Genomic DNA, 20,282 nt, shown 5'->3' on the forward strand with positions numbered 1-20,282 from the left:
GCGGCCGGGGGGCGGGGCCGGGAGGGAGCCGGAAGCGGGACGGGACGGGACGGGACCGGGAACGGAGGGGACGGGACCGGGAGCGCCGCCGGTAAGTGCCGGGGGTGGGGGCGGCCCAGGCCGGTCCCCCGCCTCCCCCCGACCCCGGGCTGAGCCCCCCCCGCGGCCCGGCCCGGTCCCGGTCCCGGTCCCGGTGGCAGGAGCGGGGCCGCTCGGCCCCGGGGGGCGGCCCCGGCCCGGCCCAGCCGCACCCGCCCGGTGCCCGGTGCCCGGTGCTGGGCTGTGCCCGGTGCCAGCCCCCGGGTCCCGCTCGGTGCCAGCCCGGCAGCAGCCGTTAACGGCCGGCGGGACGGGCACCGGGGGCGAGCAGCACGGGCAGGGGGCGGCGGGGAGCCCGGGGCACCCCTGGGTCGCCGCTCGGGGTCTCCGCCTGTCCCAGCGCCGCCGGGGCTCCTGCTCGCGGTGGGGTTTGTCCCGGGCAGCAGCTTCCTCAAACAGCCCCGCGGAAATAGCTGAAACCCACCCAAAATCAGCTCCGGCCCCCCCCGAGCCCTGGTGCCCGGGGGCAGCCCCTGACCGCCCGCTCCCCCCCCCCCCAGCACCAGATGCCCCGGAGGAAGCCGGTGCCGGCGCTGGGCAGCCTCTGCCTGCAGAGCCTGGCGCAGCACATGCAGAGCGTGTGGGTGAAGGACTACAGCGACAACTACCTGGACGAGTACCAGTTCCGATTCGTCATGGGGCCCTTCAACGACCTGGGTGAGCCGAGGTGGGGGGCGAGGGGGGAGGGAGGGCGAGCGGGGCCGGGGTCCCGCTCCCTGACCCCCCCCCTCGATGTCCCCCCGCAGCCGGCAGCCTGGTGCAGGACCTCATCCGGCTGCTGGGCGAGAGCCGGCGCCTGACGCGAGCCGCGCTCCACCTGCTGCTGGTGCCGCACCTCCAGGAGCTGAGCCTGCGCCCCTGCCCCAGCCTCGTCAGCAACGCCATCGGCCAGCTCGTCACCGTGCGCTGCAAGGTGAGCGGCGGGGCCGGGGGTGATCACCCATCGAGGGGCCGGGGCTGACCCGTGGGGCTGGGGGCTGGGGCTCAGCACAGGGGCTGGCAGCCAGGGTGCCCCGGTCCCCTGCTGGAGTCTGGGTGCGAGGGGCTCTGGGTCTCTCTGTCCTGGCCCTGCCTGGCCTCCCTGCCCCAGATCTCCCGCAGCCGATGCTGTGGGGCTGATGCTGCCCTGGCTGAGGCTGGGTGCGAGACCACCCGCCCCGCTGGGGACATGGGCTGGACGCCACAGCCCCCGTGAGGCAACCGGGGTGGCTGCCCGGTAATAGGGAGCAGGGTGTGGGGTCCCCCCGAGCCCCGTGTCCTGCTGAGGAGGCTTCATCTGTCGGCGACAGAGCCTGAGCGCCCTGGACCTGCACGGCTGCAGCCGGCTGTCGGCGGACGTGCTGGTGGACCTGGTGGAGGAGCTGCCGCTGCTGAGCCGCCTGGGGCTGGCGGAGACTCAGGCCAACGTCCAGGTGCTCTCGGCCGTGGGCTCCTGCTGCCGGCGCCTGCGGGAGCTGGACGTGTCCCACTGCAAGAAGGTGTCGCCCCGTGCCCTGCGGCACCTGGCCTACGACCCGCTGGAGCGAGCCCTCTGCTGCCCCGTGCTCCGCGTCCTCCTGGCCCGCGGCCTCGAGCCGGCAGGGGACGGCGGCATGGTGGCGGCGCTGGCCTTCCTGCTGCTGGCCCTGCCGCGCCTGGAGGTCCTGGCGCACGGCGCCGTGCCGGACGCGCTCTGCCTCCTGCACGCGCAGCAGCTGGGCGGCGGGGGGGACGCCGACGGCTTCCCCTCGCTGCAGGAGCTGCTGGCGCGGCGGCAGAACGGCTCCCGGCTCACCCTGCCGCTGCGGCGCCTGGAGGAGGTGGAGGAGCCCGTCCTCGCTACCGCCTGCGCCCTGTGCCCCGAGGCTGAGGAGGCCAGCGTGTGGCTGGGGGACGGCGCGGCGGCCGGCTGGGACGCGCTGCGCTGGGGCCGCCTGGCGTGGCTCAGCCTGTCCTGCGCGGGGCCGCGGGGCCGGGCGCTGGGCGAGGTGCTGCCCCTGGCACGCAGCCTGGGCCCGCAGCTGCAGAGCCTCGCCCTGCACGGCTTCTGCTACGAGGACGAGCTGTCGCTGGGCGCCCTGCTCTGCAGCTGCCCCAACCTGCAGGCCTTCAGCACCGAGCTGCAGGCCCCGCCGGGCGCCCGCCCCGAGGAGGAGCCCCCCGACGAGGAGCCGTCCCGCTGGGACACCGACCTGCTGCCCCACGCCTTCCCCCGGCTGCAGCGCTTCTCCCTGTCCCTGGACAGCAGTGCCAGCCCTTTGCCAGTCCCGCACGGGCTGGTGCTGCGTGCCACGCTGGCCTCGCTGCTGTGCCACTCGCCGCGCCTGCAGAGCCTCTCCCTGCTCAGCATCCCCTTATCACTGGACTCGGTGTTCGAAACGGTGCTGGCGGCCCCGGGGCCGCCCCTGCTGGAGCTGCGGGAGCTCTCGCTGGTCGGGAGCCAGGTGTCCAGCCAGACTGTGCAGCTGCTGCTGGCCTCCGACGGCCGCCTGTGCCGCCTGGACCTGTCCCACTGCCGCGACATCTACCGCCGGGACTACGACGGCTTCCTGCAGGCGGTGCGCAAGCAGCGGCTGGACCTGGACATCACCTGGGAGTAGGCGCCCAGCCCGGAGAGCGGGTCTGGCCGTACAGAGGTCTTTAATAAAGGAGTTGCACTGCGAGCGCTGCGACTGCCCGTGGCCGCTGATGACGCCTCTGCCCCGTCCCAGCGCAGCTGCGCTCCCCGTACCCCGCTGGGGAAGGGGCTGGGGGGGCTCAGCCGTGCGTTGTGGTGGTGGCACCGCAGGAGCTGGGGAAGCGCCCCGCACCCCGGTGCTGGCTGCAGCTCGGGGGATGCCAGGCGGCTCGGCAGCCCAGGGCCCCCCCAGCAGCACCAGTTCAGTGCTGGGGGCCTGCTGGCAGCCCCGTCAGCCGCTCCGACTCCTCCCAGAGCTTGCAAGCCAGGCCGGCATCGCGGGCGGCTGCAGAGGGGAGCACAAGCCTGCAGTCGCTGTCAAAGTACTTGCCCGTGATGCCTGAGACCTCCTCCGAGATGGCGCAGTACAGGGTGCTGACGGCGCCCTGCTCCGCCGACTGCCGGGGGAGGGACGGGTGAGGAGGGGGCCCTGCTGCCCCTGTCCAGCCCGGCACCCCCCAGCCGTGGGGCAGCTCCCGCTCAGCCCCCCGGTGCCTGCGCTCACCTTGATGAAGGGGCGGATGAGGAAGAAGAGGGTGCGCAGCGGCCAGCTGAAGCGCCGCATGATTCCAGTGCTCACCACGCCGGGGTTCACGCTGTTGGTGGTCACCCCTGCCCGGCGGCACCATCAGCACCCGCTCCGCAGGCACCGGGCAGCCGGCACCGTGCCCAAGCAGGGACTGGAGCGCGGGCAGAGGTGGTGGGATGGCCCTGGGAAAGAGGGGCCGGGCCCCTGCACCCCCCAGGGGCAGAAAGAACAGCCCTGTCCCTGAGCCCAGCTCTCCCACCCACGGGGCATGCGGGGGTCCCGGGGTGTTTCTGAGAGGGCTGAGCCCCTTCAGCCCCCTGTGCAGCTCCTGGGTCTCAGCACAGCAGCACGGTGCAGTGGGGACGGGCGGGTGGCCCTGTGGTGCAGCCACCCCAGGGAGCCTGAGACCAAGCAGGGCACAGCACGGCACGGCACCCACCTGTGCCCTGCAGGCGCTGGGCCAGCTCGGCCGTGAACAGGACGTTCATCAGCTTGCTGCTGTTGTAGATGGGGTCGTAGCCGCCGGGCTGTGCCTGCCCGGTGAGGTAGCGGACGTCGGCGGTGCCCACGGCGTGGCGGAAGGACGAGACGTTGACGATGCGGGCGGGTGCCGAGGCCTTCAGCAGGTCTGCGGGGTGCAGGGGGTGAGCGGGGCGGCCCCCAGCCACCCCCAGCCCCGGCAGCCCCCGCACTCACCCAGCAGCAGGTTGGTGAGCAGGAAGGGGCCCAGGTAGTTGGTGGTGAAGGTCTGCTCCAGCCCCTCCGCCGTGATGCTCAAGGGCAGCCCTGCAGGAGGTGTGGGGAGCCGTGGGGGTGCCGGCCGGGCAGGCATCACCCCCATGGGCAGGACGGGGAGCAGGGCCCCGGTGCGTACCGGTGAGGCCGGCGTTGTTCACCAGCACGTCCAGCCGCGTCTCCTCCCGCAGGACGGCCTGGGCAAAGGCACGCACGGAGGCCAGCGAGCTGGTGTCCAGCAGGCGCAGCAGCACCGCGGGGTTGCCCGTGGCCGCGCGGATCTCCTCCACCGCCGCCTGGCCCCGCTCCCGGCTCCGGCACGCCAGGATGGTGCGGGCGTTCCTGCGGGCCAGCTCCAGGGCCACGCACTTGCCGATCCCTGCAGGACACGGAGCGGGCATGGGGCTGGTCCCCACCCGAGCCCTGTGGCAAGAAGAGCCCCCAGGGTCCATGCCCACCGCCCCCGGGGCCCGTACCAGGCAGCTCGGGCACTGCCAGGAGCCCGGTGCCGAACCATGGGCACCACAGCCCCAGAGCAGGAGGCATCACTGCGGGGCCGAAATGGGGCCGGCAGCCCCGGGGCACAGGCAGTGCAGTGCAGGGGGGCTGAGAGGGATGGGGATGGGGATGGGGATGGGGATGGGGATGGGGATGGGGATGGGGCAGGATGGGGCAGGAAGGAGCCAGGGGTGGCAGATCGCTGCAGCTCGGTCAGGACTCGCCTGGAGCACGCAGCACAGACGTGGTCACCAAGCCCACGCGTGGCCCTGTGGCAGCCCCGTGCCATGCAGAGGGGGCCGGGTGGGAGCAGCTTCGAGGCGAGGCAGTGCCGGGGGCGGCTGGCAGCGTGGGGGCCCGCTGGGACAGGCGGCACCGGGATGGCCTTGGGTGTCAGTCATTAACCCAGCGGGGACAGAGTCCAGGCTCAGGGGCTTCCCAGAGCCTGGCGAGGGAGAGCAGCTCCTGGGCAGAGGATGCCGGCGGGCAGCAGGTCCCCAAGCACGTGGCCGGTGGTGAGCATGGGGCAGGGCACGGAGGCACAGGGGGCACAACCTGCACACCCTGGGGACCGGCTGCCAGCCTCTCCTGGGGCCATTTGTGCCTCCAGAGCAAGGCCGGCAGCTGGAGAGGGGGGTCCTGTGGCAGCCAAGCCCCGTGGCCATGCGGGGTCCCACAGCCCTGTGCCCCTGTCCTGCATCTCCCCAGCCCCCGCGTGGCATCCTGATGTCCTGCGTCCCCACACCCCAGGCTCTGCAGCTCCCCACGCCCCCAGCACCATCTCACCGCTGTTGGCTCCGGTGACAATGACCGTCTTGCCCGTCAGGTCGGTGGGGCACTTGCGTGGGTCCCAGCCTTGTCTCCTCCTGGCCCAGAGCAGCAGCCCCAGGACCAGCGCCAGCACGGCCCAGCCCGGGTGGCTGCAGGCGCTCGGCAGCTCCATGGCTGGGGACAGGGGCTGGCTCAGGGAAGGAGTGTGTCCGGGGCACCGAGATCTGCACGGGGGACAGAGTCCAGCTGAGGACCTTCGTTCAGCCCCGCAGCCCTGGCACACGCCGTGGTGCCCCCTGCCTCCCAAGCCAGGACAGCCAGCAGGGACCTGGGGCTCCCTCCAGGGAGAGGCAGAAGGGGCAGGAGGCCAGGCTGGGCACGCTGTGCCCTGCACAGCTCCCGGGGCTGCTCGCCCACGTCTCTGGGAGCCCCTCTGGGAGCCCCGGGGGCAGCTGTGCCATGAGGGCTGGCTGGGTCGGGACAGCGCCGAGGTCCCCGTCCCACCAGGCAGGGACAGGCTCAGCCAGCAGCCAGGGTGTGCTGGGGCCGTGCTGGAGGGGCTCCCCCAACGCGTGGAAAAGACTCCACAAACACAGGGTCTCAGGTGGGGACACTGCATTGCGCTGCACCGGGCGCACTGGGAATAGCTTCCCTCAAAAAGTGCGCACCTGCCCGGTCATCTCTCACAACTGTATACATGAATACTCTTACATATTACATGACTCTAATACATATTTCTTAATTTCCCCGAAAAGGCAGACCTCTTCCAAGTACTCATTTCCCTACTCCCTGCCCTTAGCTCTTCCTGGTTGCGCCTGCCCAATGCAGCCTGGTGGTCGTGGGCAGGGGTCTTTCAGGATGAAGGCAGCGAGGAAGAGGAGGTTAAACTTTTTACCTTTCAGGATTTTACCTTTTGTTGGACAGTATTTAGGCCTTTTTTACTTATCTTTGCCTTTGTGGTGGTTTTACCATGCTAGGCAGCTAAACACCACACCCGCTCTCTCACTCCCTCTCCTTAGATGAGGAGGGGAAGAAGTAAAGTAAAGAACAACTCACAGGTTGAGATAAGGATAATTTAATTAAAGGGAAAAAATAATAATAATTGTTATTATTAAGGAAATATTATTATTAACTAAACAATTTAACTAACGGGAAAAACAAGGGAAAGGGGGAAAGGGAGGGGGAAAGGAAAAAAAGAAAAAATAACAACAAACAAAACAACTAAAGGCTACATGGAAGCGCAGAGGAAAGAAATTACTCTCTACTTCCCACAAATGAGCCATGATTGACCACATCCTTGAAGCAGGGCCTCAGCGCACGGAGCCGGTGTTCGGAAGAGGACCGACGTTTTCCCAAGGAGCGCCCACCCCTCCCCTCTTCTTCCTGTTCCCACCTTTTATCGCTGAGCGTGACATCATTTGGTGTGGAATATCCCTTTGGTTGCTTTAGGTCAGCTGCCCTGGGGATGTTCCTTTTCTCACTTTTTTGCCCACCCCCTAGGAGGGTCAGGGAGCCCCGATGCTGTGCCAGCACTGCTCCGCAGCAGACCCAACCCTGGTGTGATCCCACTGCTGTTCTCGTGCCAGCTGCAAGGTGCAGCGCTGCGTGCACTGCTGCAGGGAACGGTAACATCCCAGCCAGACCCAGTACAGCCTTGTGTCCTGCCAACAAGTTGTTCATTCTTCCCTAATAAGTTGTTCGTTCTTCCCTCATCCTTTGGCCTTGAGCCGTATCTTCTTTTTACCTCTGCTTGTCATAAGGTTCTCATCCACATCCCTATAATTAGGATATTTTTAGGTTCACATCCCTGATAATTAGGATATTTTAACATATATGTAGCTAAATACTAATTCAGAAAAGTTTTAGCATCTTCCCCATCTCAATTCCCCCCCTTTCTTCCAAATTAAGTAAATTCTTTTACCTAGTACTTAAAGTACTAAGTACTTTACTTAGTACCCTAAATCGGTTCCTACTCTTTGGAATTGATCAATACACCTACAGCAACTCTGATTTATTACAGTGCACACTCCCCCTTCCTTCTCTGCTAATAAATCTAATGCCATTCAATTTTGTAAAAACCACCTTACTGAGGGACGAGATTTCTACCTGTAGTGCTTTTATCGCATCTGTGGTAGAATTCTCTACCCGTTCTAATTCGGCTGAAATATTTACTATTGCCTTTTCCAAATCGCTCACTCCTACGCTAGGAATTAACCATCTAATAAAACTATGGTATCCCATGGGCCTTTCTACCAAAGGATTTCTTTCTGTTCCTTCCCTTGGTTCATTACAACCAGTGGAGGATCTGCTAGGGTAGATTCCCCAGGTCCCTGTCAATCTCCTTTCACATGAGCCACCACTCTCCTCTGCTTCTCTCTCCCTACCCCTTTACGTTCCTGTCTCTCCGGACATTCACCCTTCCAGTGCCCAAACCTTTTGCACAGCACACATTGATCCTTTCCCATCCGAGGTGGCCCCTGGGTTTCCTTTCTCCCTTGACAACTGCCACTATTCTCTTCTGCCCTTGCTCACAATCCGCCCTATTACTAAACACCCTCCACGCTTCATCCAATAGCACTTCCAAATTCCTGCTCTCTGTGGTGTGCAGCTTCTGGAGCTTGCGCCTGATCTCTCCTGTTGACTGTCCCAAAAACAAAGATACTGGCTGTTGTATACAACAATAGCTGTTGCATTCCTACCTCCGGCCCGGGATCCAGCGGTGTGTTACGGCGCGTTACATCCCTCAGGAGATCCAGGAACTCAGATGGTGACTCGGAGGGTCCTTGCTTAATTGCACACAGAGCTGACAAGTTTAGGGTCTTGGGAATGGCCCCCTCCATTCCTTTTGAAATCCACCCCTGATAGGCCTGGAACCTGTCCATATGGACCGACCTATTTGGGTCCCATTTGGGATCTTGAAGGGGGAGGTACCCTTAACATCCCCTCCTGCAGCCTTATAATGTTCCTCAGCCAAATCTGCTGCAGTTTTCAGAATCAGCTCTTTCTCTGTTTCCGTCATATACTCCAATAACAGCTGAATATCATTCCAGTCAGGGTTATATTGTCTCATAATAAACTGGGAATGTTTAGTTACCCTATCGGATCATTCCGGTACTCTTTGGCAACCCTCTTCCAAGCCTCTAAATCCGTGGTAGAGAAAGGTTCCCTGATCAGCATTGTTCCACCGTCAGGTCCTACTGCCTCTCGGAGTGGTGCCTGTAAAATAGACTTGTTCCTGGCACGGGAGGATACAGGAGGAGTCACAGTCTCATCTGAGTCATCACCCTGTTCTTGTCGTGGGGAGGCTTAAATACATCTATCAGGTCTTGTTCTGGTCCCTGATGAATTTTACTTATCTCAGTACACCTCTGCCCGATGCTGCACGCTGAACAGCACCGCCTCAATTTGCCTTTAAGTCCCTTATTGTTTCCTCCCTCGAGGGCTAACACCGCGGGGTCCTGTGGAGGCACAGTTCCACAGTCCCTCTGCCACCCCGCGTGATTTCGGAGAGTGAAAACCATGTCTGCAGATGCAGCCTCATCCCATTTACTTTCTCTTCTCAGTAACAACATCAGCTGTAATATAGTGTTATAATTAATAGCTCCATTTAGGGGCCACTGCTCTCCATCCTCTGATTTATAAAGTGGCCACCACTGATTACAGTATTTGATAAGAGTTCTTTTACTATCTGTCCCCCCTTGCTCCACTATATCCCTCCAATGTGTACATATATGTCCTAAGGGGCTTTTCTGTGAGATTTCTTTGCTTTGACCTTGTCCCATTCTAATCTATAGCAGTTAACGTTCCACCATCCTGTCAGGAGCTGCTTACTGGTTTATCCCAATTCCCTCCAAAATCCACAATATTTGCAAACAGAATCAGGCCACCGTAAATCAACTGCCTGTAGACGATTGCACCAAGGACAGCTGAGCCTGAAGGACCGATAATACGCCAGAGCAAATGTAGTTCCCTTTGGCATACACCCCAATGGCAGTTCCTATATGACACTATATTCACATATCTTTACAGATGTTTAAAAAAATACTTTAACAACAAATGCCCGGGCATTTACAAAGACAACATACAATCATTATTCCAATTAGAATGATTCCCCCAGCAGCTGCAAACACTGTGCCAGTTACCATTAAAGCTCTCTTACCCTCCTCCTGTCTCTTCCACAATCTTTTAGGAGGTTCCTTGTGGTTCCTGGAACCAGGGTACAACGGCTTCTACCCCAACCCCGTTTGGCCGCTCTACCGGCCACCTCCCAGGACGCCCTCGGGGTTCATGTCACGCGCTAGACGTCTCTATGCAGCTTATCGACCTCCCCGGCCAATTGGCTTTATATTTATACCTTTATTAAGGCATACCCTTTGTCCGCAGCCACAGGATCTTCCTCTATCCCCGCAGTGAGCAGCTGGGAGAGGAGCTCCTCTGAGAGAAAAAAGGTTCAGGGCGCACCTAGGAGGTCTGCTCCACAGTCGATCCCTCAGCCGAACAGAGCCCTCCTGCCTGGCTTGCCAAACTGACGCGCAGAAAAGACTCAACCACAGGGTTGTAAAGTAGGTACACTTTATTAATAGGTACACTTTATTGGTAGGTATACTTCATTAGAAGGTATACTTTATTGCGGTGCACCAGATGCACTTTTTGAGGGAAGCTATTCCCAATGCGCCCAGCAGTTTGGGGACACCGGCACCGCTCTTCTCCTTGGCACGCTCCTGGCCATCCCCTTCTGGTCGTTCCACCGGCAGCAGCACCGGCGGTACTCCCTGGGGAACGCTTCCAGCTCCCCCGGGCACAGGCAACTTGAAGCATCTGGTGCTGGATGAGCATCACCGGCCCAGCTCTGCCGCTGCTCCCTGGCCACGCCGGGCATTTCCCCGGTGCCGATCCCCGTCCCCAGCTGAGCCACCCCTGAGTATCAGCAGACTGCCACAGCCCAGAAATGGTTCTTTTTAGCAAAACTGGGGCACTTGTGCAGCCAGAGAGCTGTCAGAGCCAGCCCTGTGGTGGCTCGGTCCCCCAGCCGAGCTGAAAAGCAGCATGCTGGCGTGATAAATGATTGCTGCCGAGTGCTGCTTCCCAGGTGCTACGGGAGCACCTCGAGTTTATTTGCTTTGTTTCCCAGAGCTTGTGAAGAGCCCAACCTCACCACGTGCTGCATCCATCGGTGGCACTCAGCCCACAGGACGAGCCCGCACCCCCAGCATGCGGCGCAGCACCTGAGCTCAGGCAGGGCGAGGGGGCTGGTGGGCACGGGGCTGGTGGGCACGGGGCTGGCAGCAGGCAGGGAGCTGTTGGAGCTCGTTCCCCAGCCCGTGCCCCATGGGTCTCCTCCGATGCCGAGGGCTGTGCCCACAGCTCTGCCCTCCCAGCCCGGGGCTGCCCGGTGCACGAGGCCGGGGAGCAGCAGGGGTGCGGGCACCCAGCCTGGCACAAGGCAGTGCCTCGTGCCCGGGGTGAGGGCACACACGGTGCATCAGGACACCGGGAGCCCCCGGTGCCAGACCCGGCAGCTGCTGGGAAATGCCCAGGAGAGGAGGGGAGGGAGCGGCGTTGGAGGCACTGGGTTAGGAGGTGGCTGCCAGCAGCAGCCCCGGGTCACACAGAGCCTACAGAGGGGAGCAGGGGGTCGGCACCCGCAGTGCCCACGGCTCTGTGCAGGACATGCCAGGATGGGAAAGGTGCTGGCCCCAAGCAGAGAGGTCCCCGCACACCAAACACTGACCCACAGCCTGGGAGGTGTCGGACGGGTGCTGCATTCAATGCGGGCCATAGCCGGTGACCTGGCTCACAGCAACGGTGGGGAAGGGCACAGCGGGGCGCAGGGGCCTCAGGTCCCGCCTGGCCTCCCCCATCTCCTCTTCCTCCTCCTCCTCGTGGTGTGCAGGGAGGCAGAGCCCATGCCTCTCGCCTTCTCCACGCCTGATGGTGACGCCGGGGGCCAGCCGGACGGCACCCAGCAAGGAGCCCAGCTCTGGGGGCTGGGGGCTGCTGGGCTGCCGGGCCCCCGGGGCGGGTGGCAGGAGCTGTGCCCCCCCCGCAGCTGCCAGCCCCAGGGGGGGCAGCGAGCTGCCCGGCCCCTTGCGCCGCACGGAGGGGCTCCGAGGCTTCCGGCTGTGCCGGCGGGCGGCCGGGGGACACGGCTGCCACTTGGCCTCCTCGCCCGGGTCCAGCACCTCCACCTGGGGCCGGATCCAGCGCCTGGTGGGGGCCAGCTGGGAGGTTCCCAGTGTGGTGCCGGGCTTACCACACGCCCTCGCCTTGCTGCGCAGGGGCCTCCCCGTCTGGATCTTCACCAGGGGTCTGCAGTAGAGAGGCGGCAGCAGCCCGTCCACGCTGACCTCTGCCGAGCTGCCAGCCTCCCTCTGTGCCAGGGGCTCCGGGCTCTTGAGGCCAGGCGAGGGCTGGGGCTGGTGCTGGGGCTGGCGGCGGGGCCGTGCTGCGGCAGGGCGGACTGGGGCTGGTTGTGGAGCTGGTCGTGGCGCTGGGCTGCGGGAGCTGCTGGATCTTCCCCTGGGTGGCTGGGGAGCGGTGAGCGCCCCGTCCTGCGGCAGAGGCGTGTGGGAAGGTGCTGGCACGCTGCGGGGTGCCGAGGAGGTGCACTCGGCCTCGGACAGGACGGTGTCGGTGCTGGAGACCTGGCCAGGACACAGGGGCAGCGCTGGGGCAGGGCACCCCCCCTGCACAGCAGCACAGCCCCAGCCACGGCCCCCACGTGCGGCACCTGCCCAGGAAGGGCAAAGCTGGGGGCACTTTGGGGTGGGTCAGGGGGGGTGTGCTCAGCCTGGGCTGGCTGCGAGGGCTGCACCAGGGCTGCTGCAGGCACTGGTCCCTCGTCACCCCCACAGCCCTGTGGCATCACACAGAGGATGCGGGGATGGGAACTGTTCCAACTCCCAAACGATGCCCTGAGCAGCTGCAGCAAGCACCCAGACCCCTCCTGCCCCTCACCCCGATGTGGCCATGGCTGTGAGGACCCCCGGGCTCAGCCCCAGCCAGCCGAGCTCCCCCCCAGACCCCACACACAGGAGGAAGGAAAACCCAGGGTGTGCGGGGCGCAGGAGGGGTCGGGGGGCTGTCACCTCTCTGTCCCCCGGGCGCGGGGACGGGTGCTCCTGCAGGACGGGAACCGAGCCCTGAGCCCAGGCGTCGATGGCGCAGGGTTCGGGCTCCTCGTCCTCCTGCCAGGCGCCACCTTCCAGCTCCGCGTCCCCCTCGTCCCGCGCCTGGAAGCGCCACTCGGCCACCTGCAGCACGGCGTCCCTCGCCTGGCTCACGGTGAAGGGCACGCGCTGCGAGCACAGGACCCACCTCGGTGCCCGGTGCGGTGGCAAAGGGCAGCCGGGAGCGGGGCTCGCACGGGGACGCCTGGCAGCCCCCAGCCCTGCGGCCACCGGGCGAGGGGCCCACGGGGACGGTGGCCGCGGCGTCCCGCAGGCGGTGCGGGGCTGCCCACCTGCCGAGCCAGGTAGACGTGGAAGCACTCCTCCATCACGCGGCCCAGCAGCTCCTCCAGGGCGTCCCCCACGTCCCCGTCCCCTTCCTCAGCCGCCAGCAGCGCCAGCCACTGCGCCTCGCTCAGGCGCCCCGGGACGATGTCCGTGGGGACGGCAGCGGCCGTGGAGGGCCGGGACTTGTCCCCGCGCAGCCTGGAGGCGGCCGCACGCTCGCGGGAGGCCATGCTCTGCACCGACACACCGCCGGCATTGTGGCCGTGCTGCCCGCGGCGCCCAGGAGGAGCCCGGCAGGGCTGGGGGCTCCCCGCTGCCGCCCGGCACCCCCTGGGCTGGCACCCCCGCACCCACCACGCTCCCCAGTGCCCCCAGCACATCCCAGTGCCCCCAGCACATCCCAGTGCCCCTAGCTCCTCCCGGTGCCTCCAGTGCATTCCAGTATCCCCAGCACTCCCCAGTGCCATCCAGCTCCTCCCTGTATCCCCCAGCACATCCCAGTGCCCCCAGTACATCCCGGTGACCCCCAGCCCCTCCTGGTGCCCCCAGCACATCCCGGTGCCCCAGTCTATCCCAGTGCCTCCCAGTTCCTCCCAGTGCCTCCCAGCACTCTCCAGCGTCCACAGCACTACCCAGTGCCCTCAGCTCCTCCCAGTATACCCCCGCATATCCCAGTGCCCCCAGCACATCCCAGTGCTTCCCAGTTCCTCCCAGTGCCCCCAGCACATCCCAGTGCGTTCCAGCTTCTCCCAGTGCCCCCAGCACATCCCAGTGCTTCCCAGTTCCTCCCAGTGCCCCCAGTCTATCCCAGTGCCCCCAGTACATCCCAGTGCCCCTAGCTCCTCCTGGTGTCCCCAGTGCATCCCAGTGCCTCCTAGCACTCCCCAGTATCCCCCAGCACATCCCAGTGCCCTCAGCCCCTTCCAGTGCCCCCAGCACATCCCAGTGCTTCCCAGTTCCTCCCAGTGCCCCCAGCACATCCCAGTGCCTCCCAGTTCCTCCCAGTGCCCCCAGCCCCCCCCAGTTCCCCGCCCCTCCTGGTGCCCCCATCCCACCCCGCCCCCCCCCCAGCGCACACCCACCCCACGTTCCCCCCCCTCCCCCATCCCGCGCCCCCCACCCGTGCCCACGGAGCCCCCCGGGACCCCCCCGTCCTCCCCCGCCCCCCCCCCACCCCTCTCCGAGGCGTCGCGGTCTCCATGGCGACGCGGCCCCGCCCCGCGGCGCGGCGGTGACACCTCCCCGCGCGTGACGTCATCACGCGGCGCCGCCGTCTCCGTCTCCATGGCTGCGGCGGCGCGGGGCTGAGGCGGCACCGGGAGCACCGGGGGGGCACCGGGGGGGGGCTCCGGGATCACCGGGATGTACCGGCGGGACAGGAGCGTGCAGCTGGGCGGCAGCAGCTCGGCGCTGTACAACAACCTGAGCGTGCTGCGCCTGCCGCAGCGCCAGCTGGCCTGCTTCTGCGCCGTGCACGGCCCCGCCGTTAACGTGCTCAGCGCCGCCAACGACGGCCTGGGCGGCTCCCAGCGGCAGCTGCGCGCCCCACACGCCGCACCGGCAGCCGCCGCCGCCGCCGTCACGCAGGTGGGGCCGGCGGGGACGCCCCGGGCCCTCCCCCGGTCCCAGTCCAGGTCCCGGTCCCGCCCGGTGCCTGCCGCGGCGCTGTCCCGGTCCCGGTCCCCGTCCCGATCCCGGTCCCTGTCCCTGTCCCTGTCCCGGTCCCGATTCTGATCCCGATCCCGGTCCCGGTCCCAATCCCGATCCCGGTCCCTGTCCCTGTCCCGGTCCCGGTCCCCGTCCCTGTCCCGGTCCCCGTCCCGATCCCGATCCCAGTCCCAATCCCGGTCCCGGTCCCGGTCCCTGTTTCCCGTTCCCCTCCCGGCACCCCGAGGCGGGCAGCGCTCCCCGGTGATGCCCGGGCCTTGCCGCTCCCCCCCCGCCCGGTGCCCGGTGTCCGGTGAAGGCGGGCAGAGGCAGGGCCCAGCCGGGGGGGGGGGTGCTCCGGTACCGGGAGGAGGCGGCGGGGGGGGAAGGAGCCTCCCAAGGAGCCTCCCGAGGGGCCCCGTGCGGGCCTGGGGGGTCACCGAGGTCAGAGCCCAGTGTGGCTGCGGGGCGGGGTGGCCCGATTTTGGGGAGGGGGGGGGTGAGGGGTCCTGCCCGCAGCCCCCTCCCCAGCCCCTGACTGCTCCGTGCTTCCTTGCAGGCCGCCTGGTGCGTGCTGCCGGCCCGCGTGCTGCTGGTGCTGACCTCGCAGAAAGGCGTCCAGGTGAGGCGGCTCCCGCGGGGCGGCCAGGGCCGGGGGTGGGCTGGGGGCAGCCGGGCTCCATGGCCTGGGGCTGTGGGAGCAGCTCTCCCCGCGGCCAGCTCTCACCCCGCTGCTTTTTCTCTTCCCAGATGTATGAGTCAGATGGCTCCGTCATGGTTTACTGGCACGCGTTGGACATCACAGAGCAGTCGCCAGGTGAGTGCCGCAGGGGGAGCGCAGCAAAGGGCCCCCAGACCTCCCCATGCTGCTCCTGGAGGTGTGGGATCAGGTGTTCCTGTTGGGCAGCCTGGTTCCTGCTGGTCTGGGTCCTCAGCAGCATTGCTCCCATGTCCAGGCAGGGCTGAGGCAGGCTAGAGCTACGCGGCAGGTCAGTAGAAGGGTCTGGAGGAAGTTTTGCACCATCCTGACGTGGGCCTAGGAAGGCTGGAGGGGCCCTGTGGCAACCACAGGACTGGGGATGATGCTCAACTGGGTGTTCCTGTGGGCTGCCACAGGCTGCAGCCAGCTCTTGGTTCCTTCCAGCACAAGCCGTGTTTGCCCGAGGGATCGCTGCAGCTGGAGAACGCTTCATCTGTGTGGGTGAGTGACCTGTGGCAGCCAGAGGGAGGAGGGCAAGGCAGGGACACGCCGGGTGGCCTTCGTGGCCCCAGGTGGAATGGGGCGACGTGGGGGCAGCTGTGCCTGGCAGAGGGGTCGGTCTGCGCGGCCTCACACAGACAGAGGGCTGGGGGGAAGTGGATCACGGTCGCGGGCACGGCAGGAGCTGGGGGCTCGGCCGTGGGACGCGTCCCCGCTGACACCTCCGGTCCGGTCCCCCTGCAGGGACGTCCTCCGGGATGGTGCTGGTGTTCGACATCCCCCACAAAGGGACCAACGTCACGGTGAGCGAGGTCCTGGAGGAGCACCGCCACGCCATCACCGACATCGCGGCGGAGCTGGGCCAGGCTCCGGTACGTGCGTGGCCGCCGGGGCCAGAGGTGCTGCAGGAGCCCCGGCCGTGGGAGGGGGCGCTGGGGGCTGCCCGGGGCCTTTCCCGGTGTGTGGCACCGCAGCCAGCCCAGTCCCCGTGCTGGTGTAGTGCAGCCAAGGCAGCTCCCCCTGTGGTGCAGGGCACAGGCAGCTCTCACCTCCCTTCCTTCACCCAGGACGCTGGCTCCCGAGGCTGCCGTGGCACCGAGGGGGTCTCTGCTGTTGGGGGGGGTCAGGACAGGTCCGGGTGAAGCCCTGGCTTGGGATGCCTCAGCCCCTGCTGCAGCCTGTACCCCAGCTGGCTGGCTCAGCGTGGCGTGCAGCAGAAGCAGATTGTGATCGGGAGTAGCCCCAAACGCTGTGTGTGCAGGCTGGCATTTCAGGGCTCTTCCTTCTGCTCAGACAGCTGGGAGCAGCCACCCCGTCAGCTGTCCCGGCTGTGCTGTCAGAGCCCAGCCAGTTCCTGCCTCTTCAGCTCCTCCATCTCCCCGTCTCTGAGCTGACCGAACCTCAGTCCCGGTCACCCAAAGTCTCAGAAATCAAACCGTGCAGAGGCAGAACCATCCTGACAGAGATGAGCTGAGGCCCTCCCGCAGGAAGGGCGGCTGTGGGCGTGTGAGTAATTGCCAGAGAATATCCTGTGATGCAGCGGGGTGCGTGCCAGAGCACACAGCAGCTATTGAAGCCCAAGGCCGGTCTGCCACACGAGCAGATGAGCAAAACCAGCCCTGAACAAACACACGCTGAACTCAGGCTCCCAGCGTGCGGGCGGGGAGCTGCTGGGGCAGACCCTCCCCAGGGCGGGGGGGCGCAGCCCTGGCACACCCCAACCCGGAGCAAGCCCAGGCGCCGAGCTGCCGGTGCAGAGCGCGGTTCTGCTCCCCGGGAGCGGGGGAGGCCGAGGGCAGCGCCAACGGGGCCGAGAGCTCCGCACCCGGGGCTGGCTGCAGGAGGTGCCTGAGGCCAGGAGCCTGCTTCCCCTCGCTAAATTCACCGAATGGACAGAGGTGTCCTGTCCAAGCTGCCTCTGACGCCGCGGTGACCTTCCTGCTGCCGCATGCAGATCCTCCTGATCACAGAGCAGGCTGCAGCCAGGATGGGGCTTCCTCCACTTCAGTTCGTTCAGGTTGACATTTCTGCAGATGCACTAATTGGCTTCCTCATTACTGGCTGCACACTTCCCAATGAGGACGCTTTCAAACACTTTCTCTAATTTGGTACATTTAACTTGCTCTGCGCTTGGGACTCCCTTGAACAATTAACTGCTTAGAACTGGTTCCCAATTAGCCTGGATATGGAGCTTGTTTATGCGAAAGCTGCTCTCTCGTCTCTCATCTGTCTCTGGCTGACTTCTCTAACTCGCTGTGCTCGGACTTTGCTCTGTGGTTTGTTTGAAAGGCTTTCTAGCAAGCTTTGCACATGCAATCCGAGTTGTGTGTCGAGGTGAAGTCTGTTGTGACTCGAAAGCCGAGGGAGGAGATGTAGTGACTGTTCTCACAAATTTATCCCCTGTGTAATTAGCATTGCCAAACACCGACATGTTTCAACTGAAATGCCCGTGTACGATCACAGCCCAGCCTTCCTCGTTCACAGAATGTCAGCAGTTTCGGGGGGTAGTTGAGCTTTAAGCCTGTCCTGCTGCAGGCTCTGGCCCCGGTGCGCAGCAGCAGCAGCAGCTCGGTGCCTGGGGCCACCCCGGGGGCACTGCTGACCCCACGTCCCTCCTGCAGGAGGGGGCTGGGGACCTGGTGACTGCCGACGACGCGGGGGCCCTGTGCATCTGGCGCTCTGGAGAGGAGTTCACTTTGCTCAACAAGATCCCAGCCTTGGGGTAAGCCAGAGCAGCGCGGCAGGATCCCCACAGCGAGGCGGTGCCGGACATCCCCGGCCAGACCCTTCCAGGCTCTTTTGTGGGACTGGGAGGGTGCTGGGGAGGACAGGAGGGGACCCCGGCCCCGGTGTGCGGGTGTGCAGCTGGGAGGGGAGGAGGTGACGCGTGCCCCTGTGCCCAGCTGCACCTGCTCCTCCGTGAAGCTCTGGAACGGGGTCGTCGCTGCTGGCTACGGCAACGGGCAGATTCGGCTGTACGAGGCAGCGACGGGCGTCCTGCGAGCAGAGGTCAACGCTCACGCTCGCTGGATCTACGCCCTGGACCTGGCGCCACTGACGGGAAAGGTGAGGGGGAAGCTGCCCGCAGCAGGCACCCGGCCTGCTGGAGCAGGGGCTGCTCAGCACCGTCACGCTGTGCTGCGCCCCTCTGGTGTCCTGGTCCCCACGGCCCCTCTGCTGCTTCCCTCCACAGCTGCTCTCGGGGGCTGAGGACTCCTTCGTTCACGTCTGGAAGCTCAGCAGGAACCCAGACACCGACGATGTCGAGGTGAGGCCTAGGACACAGACACCCAGCAGGGAACCTGGAGCTGGGGTGGGTCCCTGCAGGGTGTCACTGCCCCAGTGGGCCCGCGGGTCGGTGCTGCGGGGTCACGCAGCCTCCCGCGAGGTGCTGCTGCTGCTGGGGGCTGCGGAGCTGAGCTGCTGGCTGGAAGCCTCCTGGGCCCAGCCTGAGCTGCTGCGCGGTGGCCCAGCGCTGTTCCCTCTGGGCGTGATCCTGAGTCCTGCCCTCGAGCGGTGGGGCTGTGAGAAAAAAAGGTTCTTGTGCCCCTGAGCTGGGGAGCGCTGGTGTGGCCACACTGCCCTGCCCGCTGCTCCGAGCTGATGCTCCTGCAGGCAGGTGTGGGGCTGGGGCAGTGCTGGTTGTGCTCAGCTCCCGGTGCCGCTCACGCTGGCTCCTCGTCCCGCTGCAGATCGAGCACTGCCACGCCGAGTGTGTGACTGACACCCAGATCTGCGGAGCCCGTTTCTGTGACCCCGAGGGCTGCTCCTTCGCCGTGACCGGCTACGACCTCAGCGAGATCTTCCGCTACAGCCAGGTGTAGGCTGCGAGCGGCGCCCTCGGGCCCGAGCCAGGCCACCAGGCACCCCCCAGCCCAGAGCTGTGCCCCAGCGGGGTGGCAATCAGTGCAGAGGTGGAGCTGAAGGGGGCTCCTGTCACTCCCAAAGCAAACCTGCCCTCAGCGGGGCATGGCCGTGCACGGGGAACATCAGCTCCGAGCTGTTCTGGCTCAGTGGGACCCAGCTGCACGGCGCTGTGGGTCCCTGAGCCGAAAGGTGCCCCTCCTGCCCCCTCCTGAGCCCCCCCGGGAGGGCAGGAGGCAGCAGGGCTGATGTGTCTGAGCAGCGGCTGCCTCCACGCAGGCTCTGGTAGCAGCAGTGGTGGGGAGGAGCAGAACCGGCTCCCCTCTTCCCCGCGGCACCTCTGCTTCAAACAGGAGAGGATCCAGGGCGAACCTGCCCTGCACGCTGCTCCGGCCGGGAGGGCTGCGGGAGCCGCTCCCTGCGGGGGGGGCCGCACCCACGGGTGCTGCAGCGTGGGCCGCCCTGCCTCGGGGCAGCGTGGACGGGCTGGGGCGAGGAGCCTCCGCGCCCTGCCAGCCGCCCCGGGCACGGCCGCGTCCCAGCGGGACCCCGGCTGGCAGCCAGCAGTGCGGGGCCGCAGCTGCGCTCCTGGGCTGGAAAAAGCAGAGGCGGCCGCACTGCGCTCTTCCAGGCCAGCTGAGCGCCCCAGGGACAGGCTGCGAGGTCACCCAGCCGAGCCGTGGCGCTGCATGCCAGCAGGCTGTCCCCCTGCTCCAGCCCCCAGCCTCAGCCCGGCTCCCTGCTGGCTTTGACCCTGCCCCAGATTGGGGGTGCTGGAAGGGGGCACACGCCGTGCTGGGGCTCCCCCCACGTTCCCGGTGCTTCCCCCTCTGCGTCCAGGGCAGGGCTCGGCCCTGTCCCAGCAGTCGCTGTCCCCCTGGTCCTTGTCCCTGTCCCAGTCCCTCTCTGCTGGCTGCTGTTCCCAGGGCCCTGCGGGGGCAGGGGGGCCCCATGTGCGGGGGGGCCCTGCCCGGGCCAGGCCCTGTCCCCAGCAGGCAGGGAAGGAGCTCCCCGCAGCTCCCGGATCCGGCTCGGCCCCGCAGGAGCTTCCTGCAGCTCCTGGCAGCAGCAGGGTCCAGCCCTGGGAAAGGCAGCCCCAGCCCCAGCCCCAGCCCCAGCCCCTGCTGCTGTGCTGGGGGAGAGCCACGCTGCGGGCAGGGGGCCCGCTGCCCACACACTGCTCTGCCCCCAGCTGCGGGCCACAGCCCCTGGCCCCCATCGTGCCCCTTTCCCAGCACCTCTAAGCCCAAGTATCACACCCCCCTGCTGCACCCCCTGCTCATGCTGCCCCCCTGGCTATGGGTCAGGACTCCGCACCCTGCCCTG

At 66.0% G+C, this 20,282-nt stretch overlaps 4 protein-coding genes across 4 annotated transcripts; 2 read left to right on the plus strand and 2 right to left on the minus strand.

Annotated features, from left to right (window-relative positions):
* Positions 1-61: 61 nt before the first annotated feature.
* Positions 62-2,678, plus strand: LOC309877250 (uncharacterized protein; the record flags this gene model as incomplete). Its single annotated transcript, XM_082758482.1, has 4 exons — positions 62-91; positions 600-756; positions 846-1,012; positions 1,389-2,678. Exons 2-4 carry the CDS (start codon positions 606-608, stop codon positions 2,676-2,678), a joined length of 1,608 nt encoding a protein of 535 aa, XP_082614608.1. The 5' UTR covers positions 62-91; positions 600-605.
* A 278-nt stretch (positions 2,679-2,956) lies between these two features.
* LOC309877251 (retinol dehydrogenase 12-like) lies at positions 2,957-5,466 on the minus strand. Its single transcript, XM_082758483.1, has 6 exons — positions 5,304-5,466; positions 4,159-4,398; positions 3,981-4,070; positions 3,724-3,912; positions 3,261-3,367; positions 2,957-3,153 (listed from the first exon to the last, which is right to left on the minus strand). Exons 1-6 carry the CDS (start codon positions 5,458-5,460, stop codon positions 2,959-2,961), a joined length of 978 nt encoding a protein of 325 aa, XP_082614609.1. The 5' UTR covers positions 5,461-5,466; the 3' UTR covers positions 2,957-2,958.
* A 5,587-nt stretch (positions 5,467-11,053) lies between these two features.
* LOC309877835 (uncharacterized protein C2orf81 homolog) lies at positions 11,054-12,975 on the minus strand (the record flags this gene model as incomplete). The annotated part of the gene is made up of 3 exons (XM_082759598.1): positions 11,054-11,932; positions 12,377-12,586; positions 12,751-12,975. 3 exons carry the CDS (start codon positions 12,973-12,975, stop codon positions 11,054-11,056), a joined length of 1,314 nt encoding a protein of 437 aa, XP_082615724.1.
* A 1,070-nt stretch (positions 12,976-14,045) lies between these two features.
* WDR54 (WD repeat domain 54) lies at positions 14,046-20,249 on the plus strand. Its single transcript, XM_082759937.1, has 9 exons — positions 14,046-14,332; positions 14,952-15,014; positions 15,143-15,209; positions 15,537-15,593; positions 15,837-15,964; positions 17,714-17,814; positions 17,996-18,158; positions 18,286-18,360; positions 18,785-20,249. Exons 1-9 carry the CDS (start codon positions 14,108-14,110, stop codon positions 18,914-18,916), a joined length of 1,011 nt encoding a protein of 336 aa, XP_082616063.1. The 5' UTR covers positions 14,046-14,107; the 3' UTR covers positions 18,917-20,249.
* Positions 20,250-20,282: the final 33 nt, after the last annotated feature.

This window comes from Aythya marila, assembly GCF_965140915.1.
Source record: "Aythya marila genome assembly, chromosome: 4".
Taxonomy (NCBI): Eukaryota; Metazoa; Chordata; class Aves; order Anseriformes; family Anatidae; genus Aythya; species Aythya marila.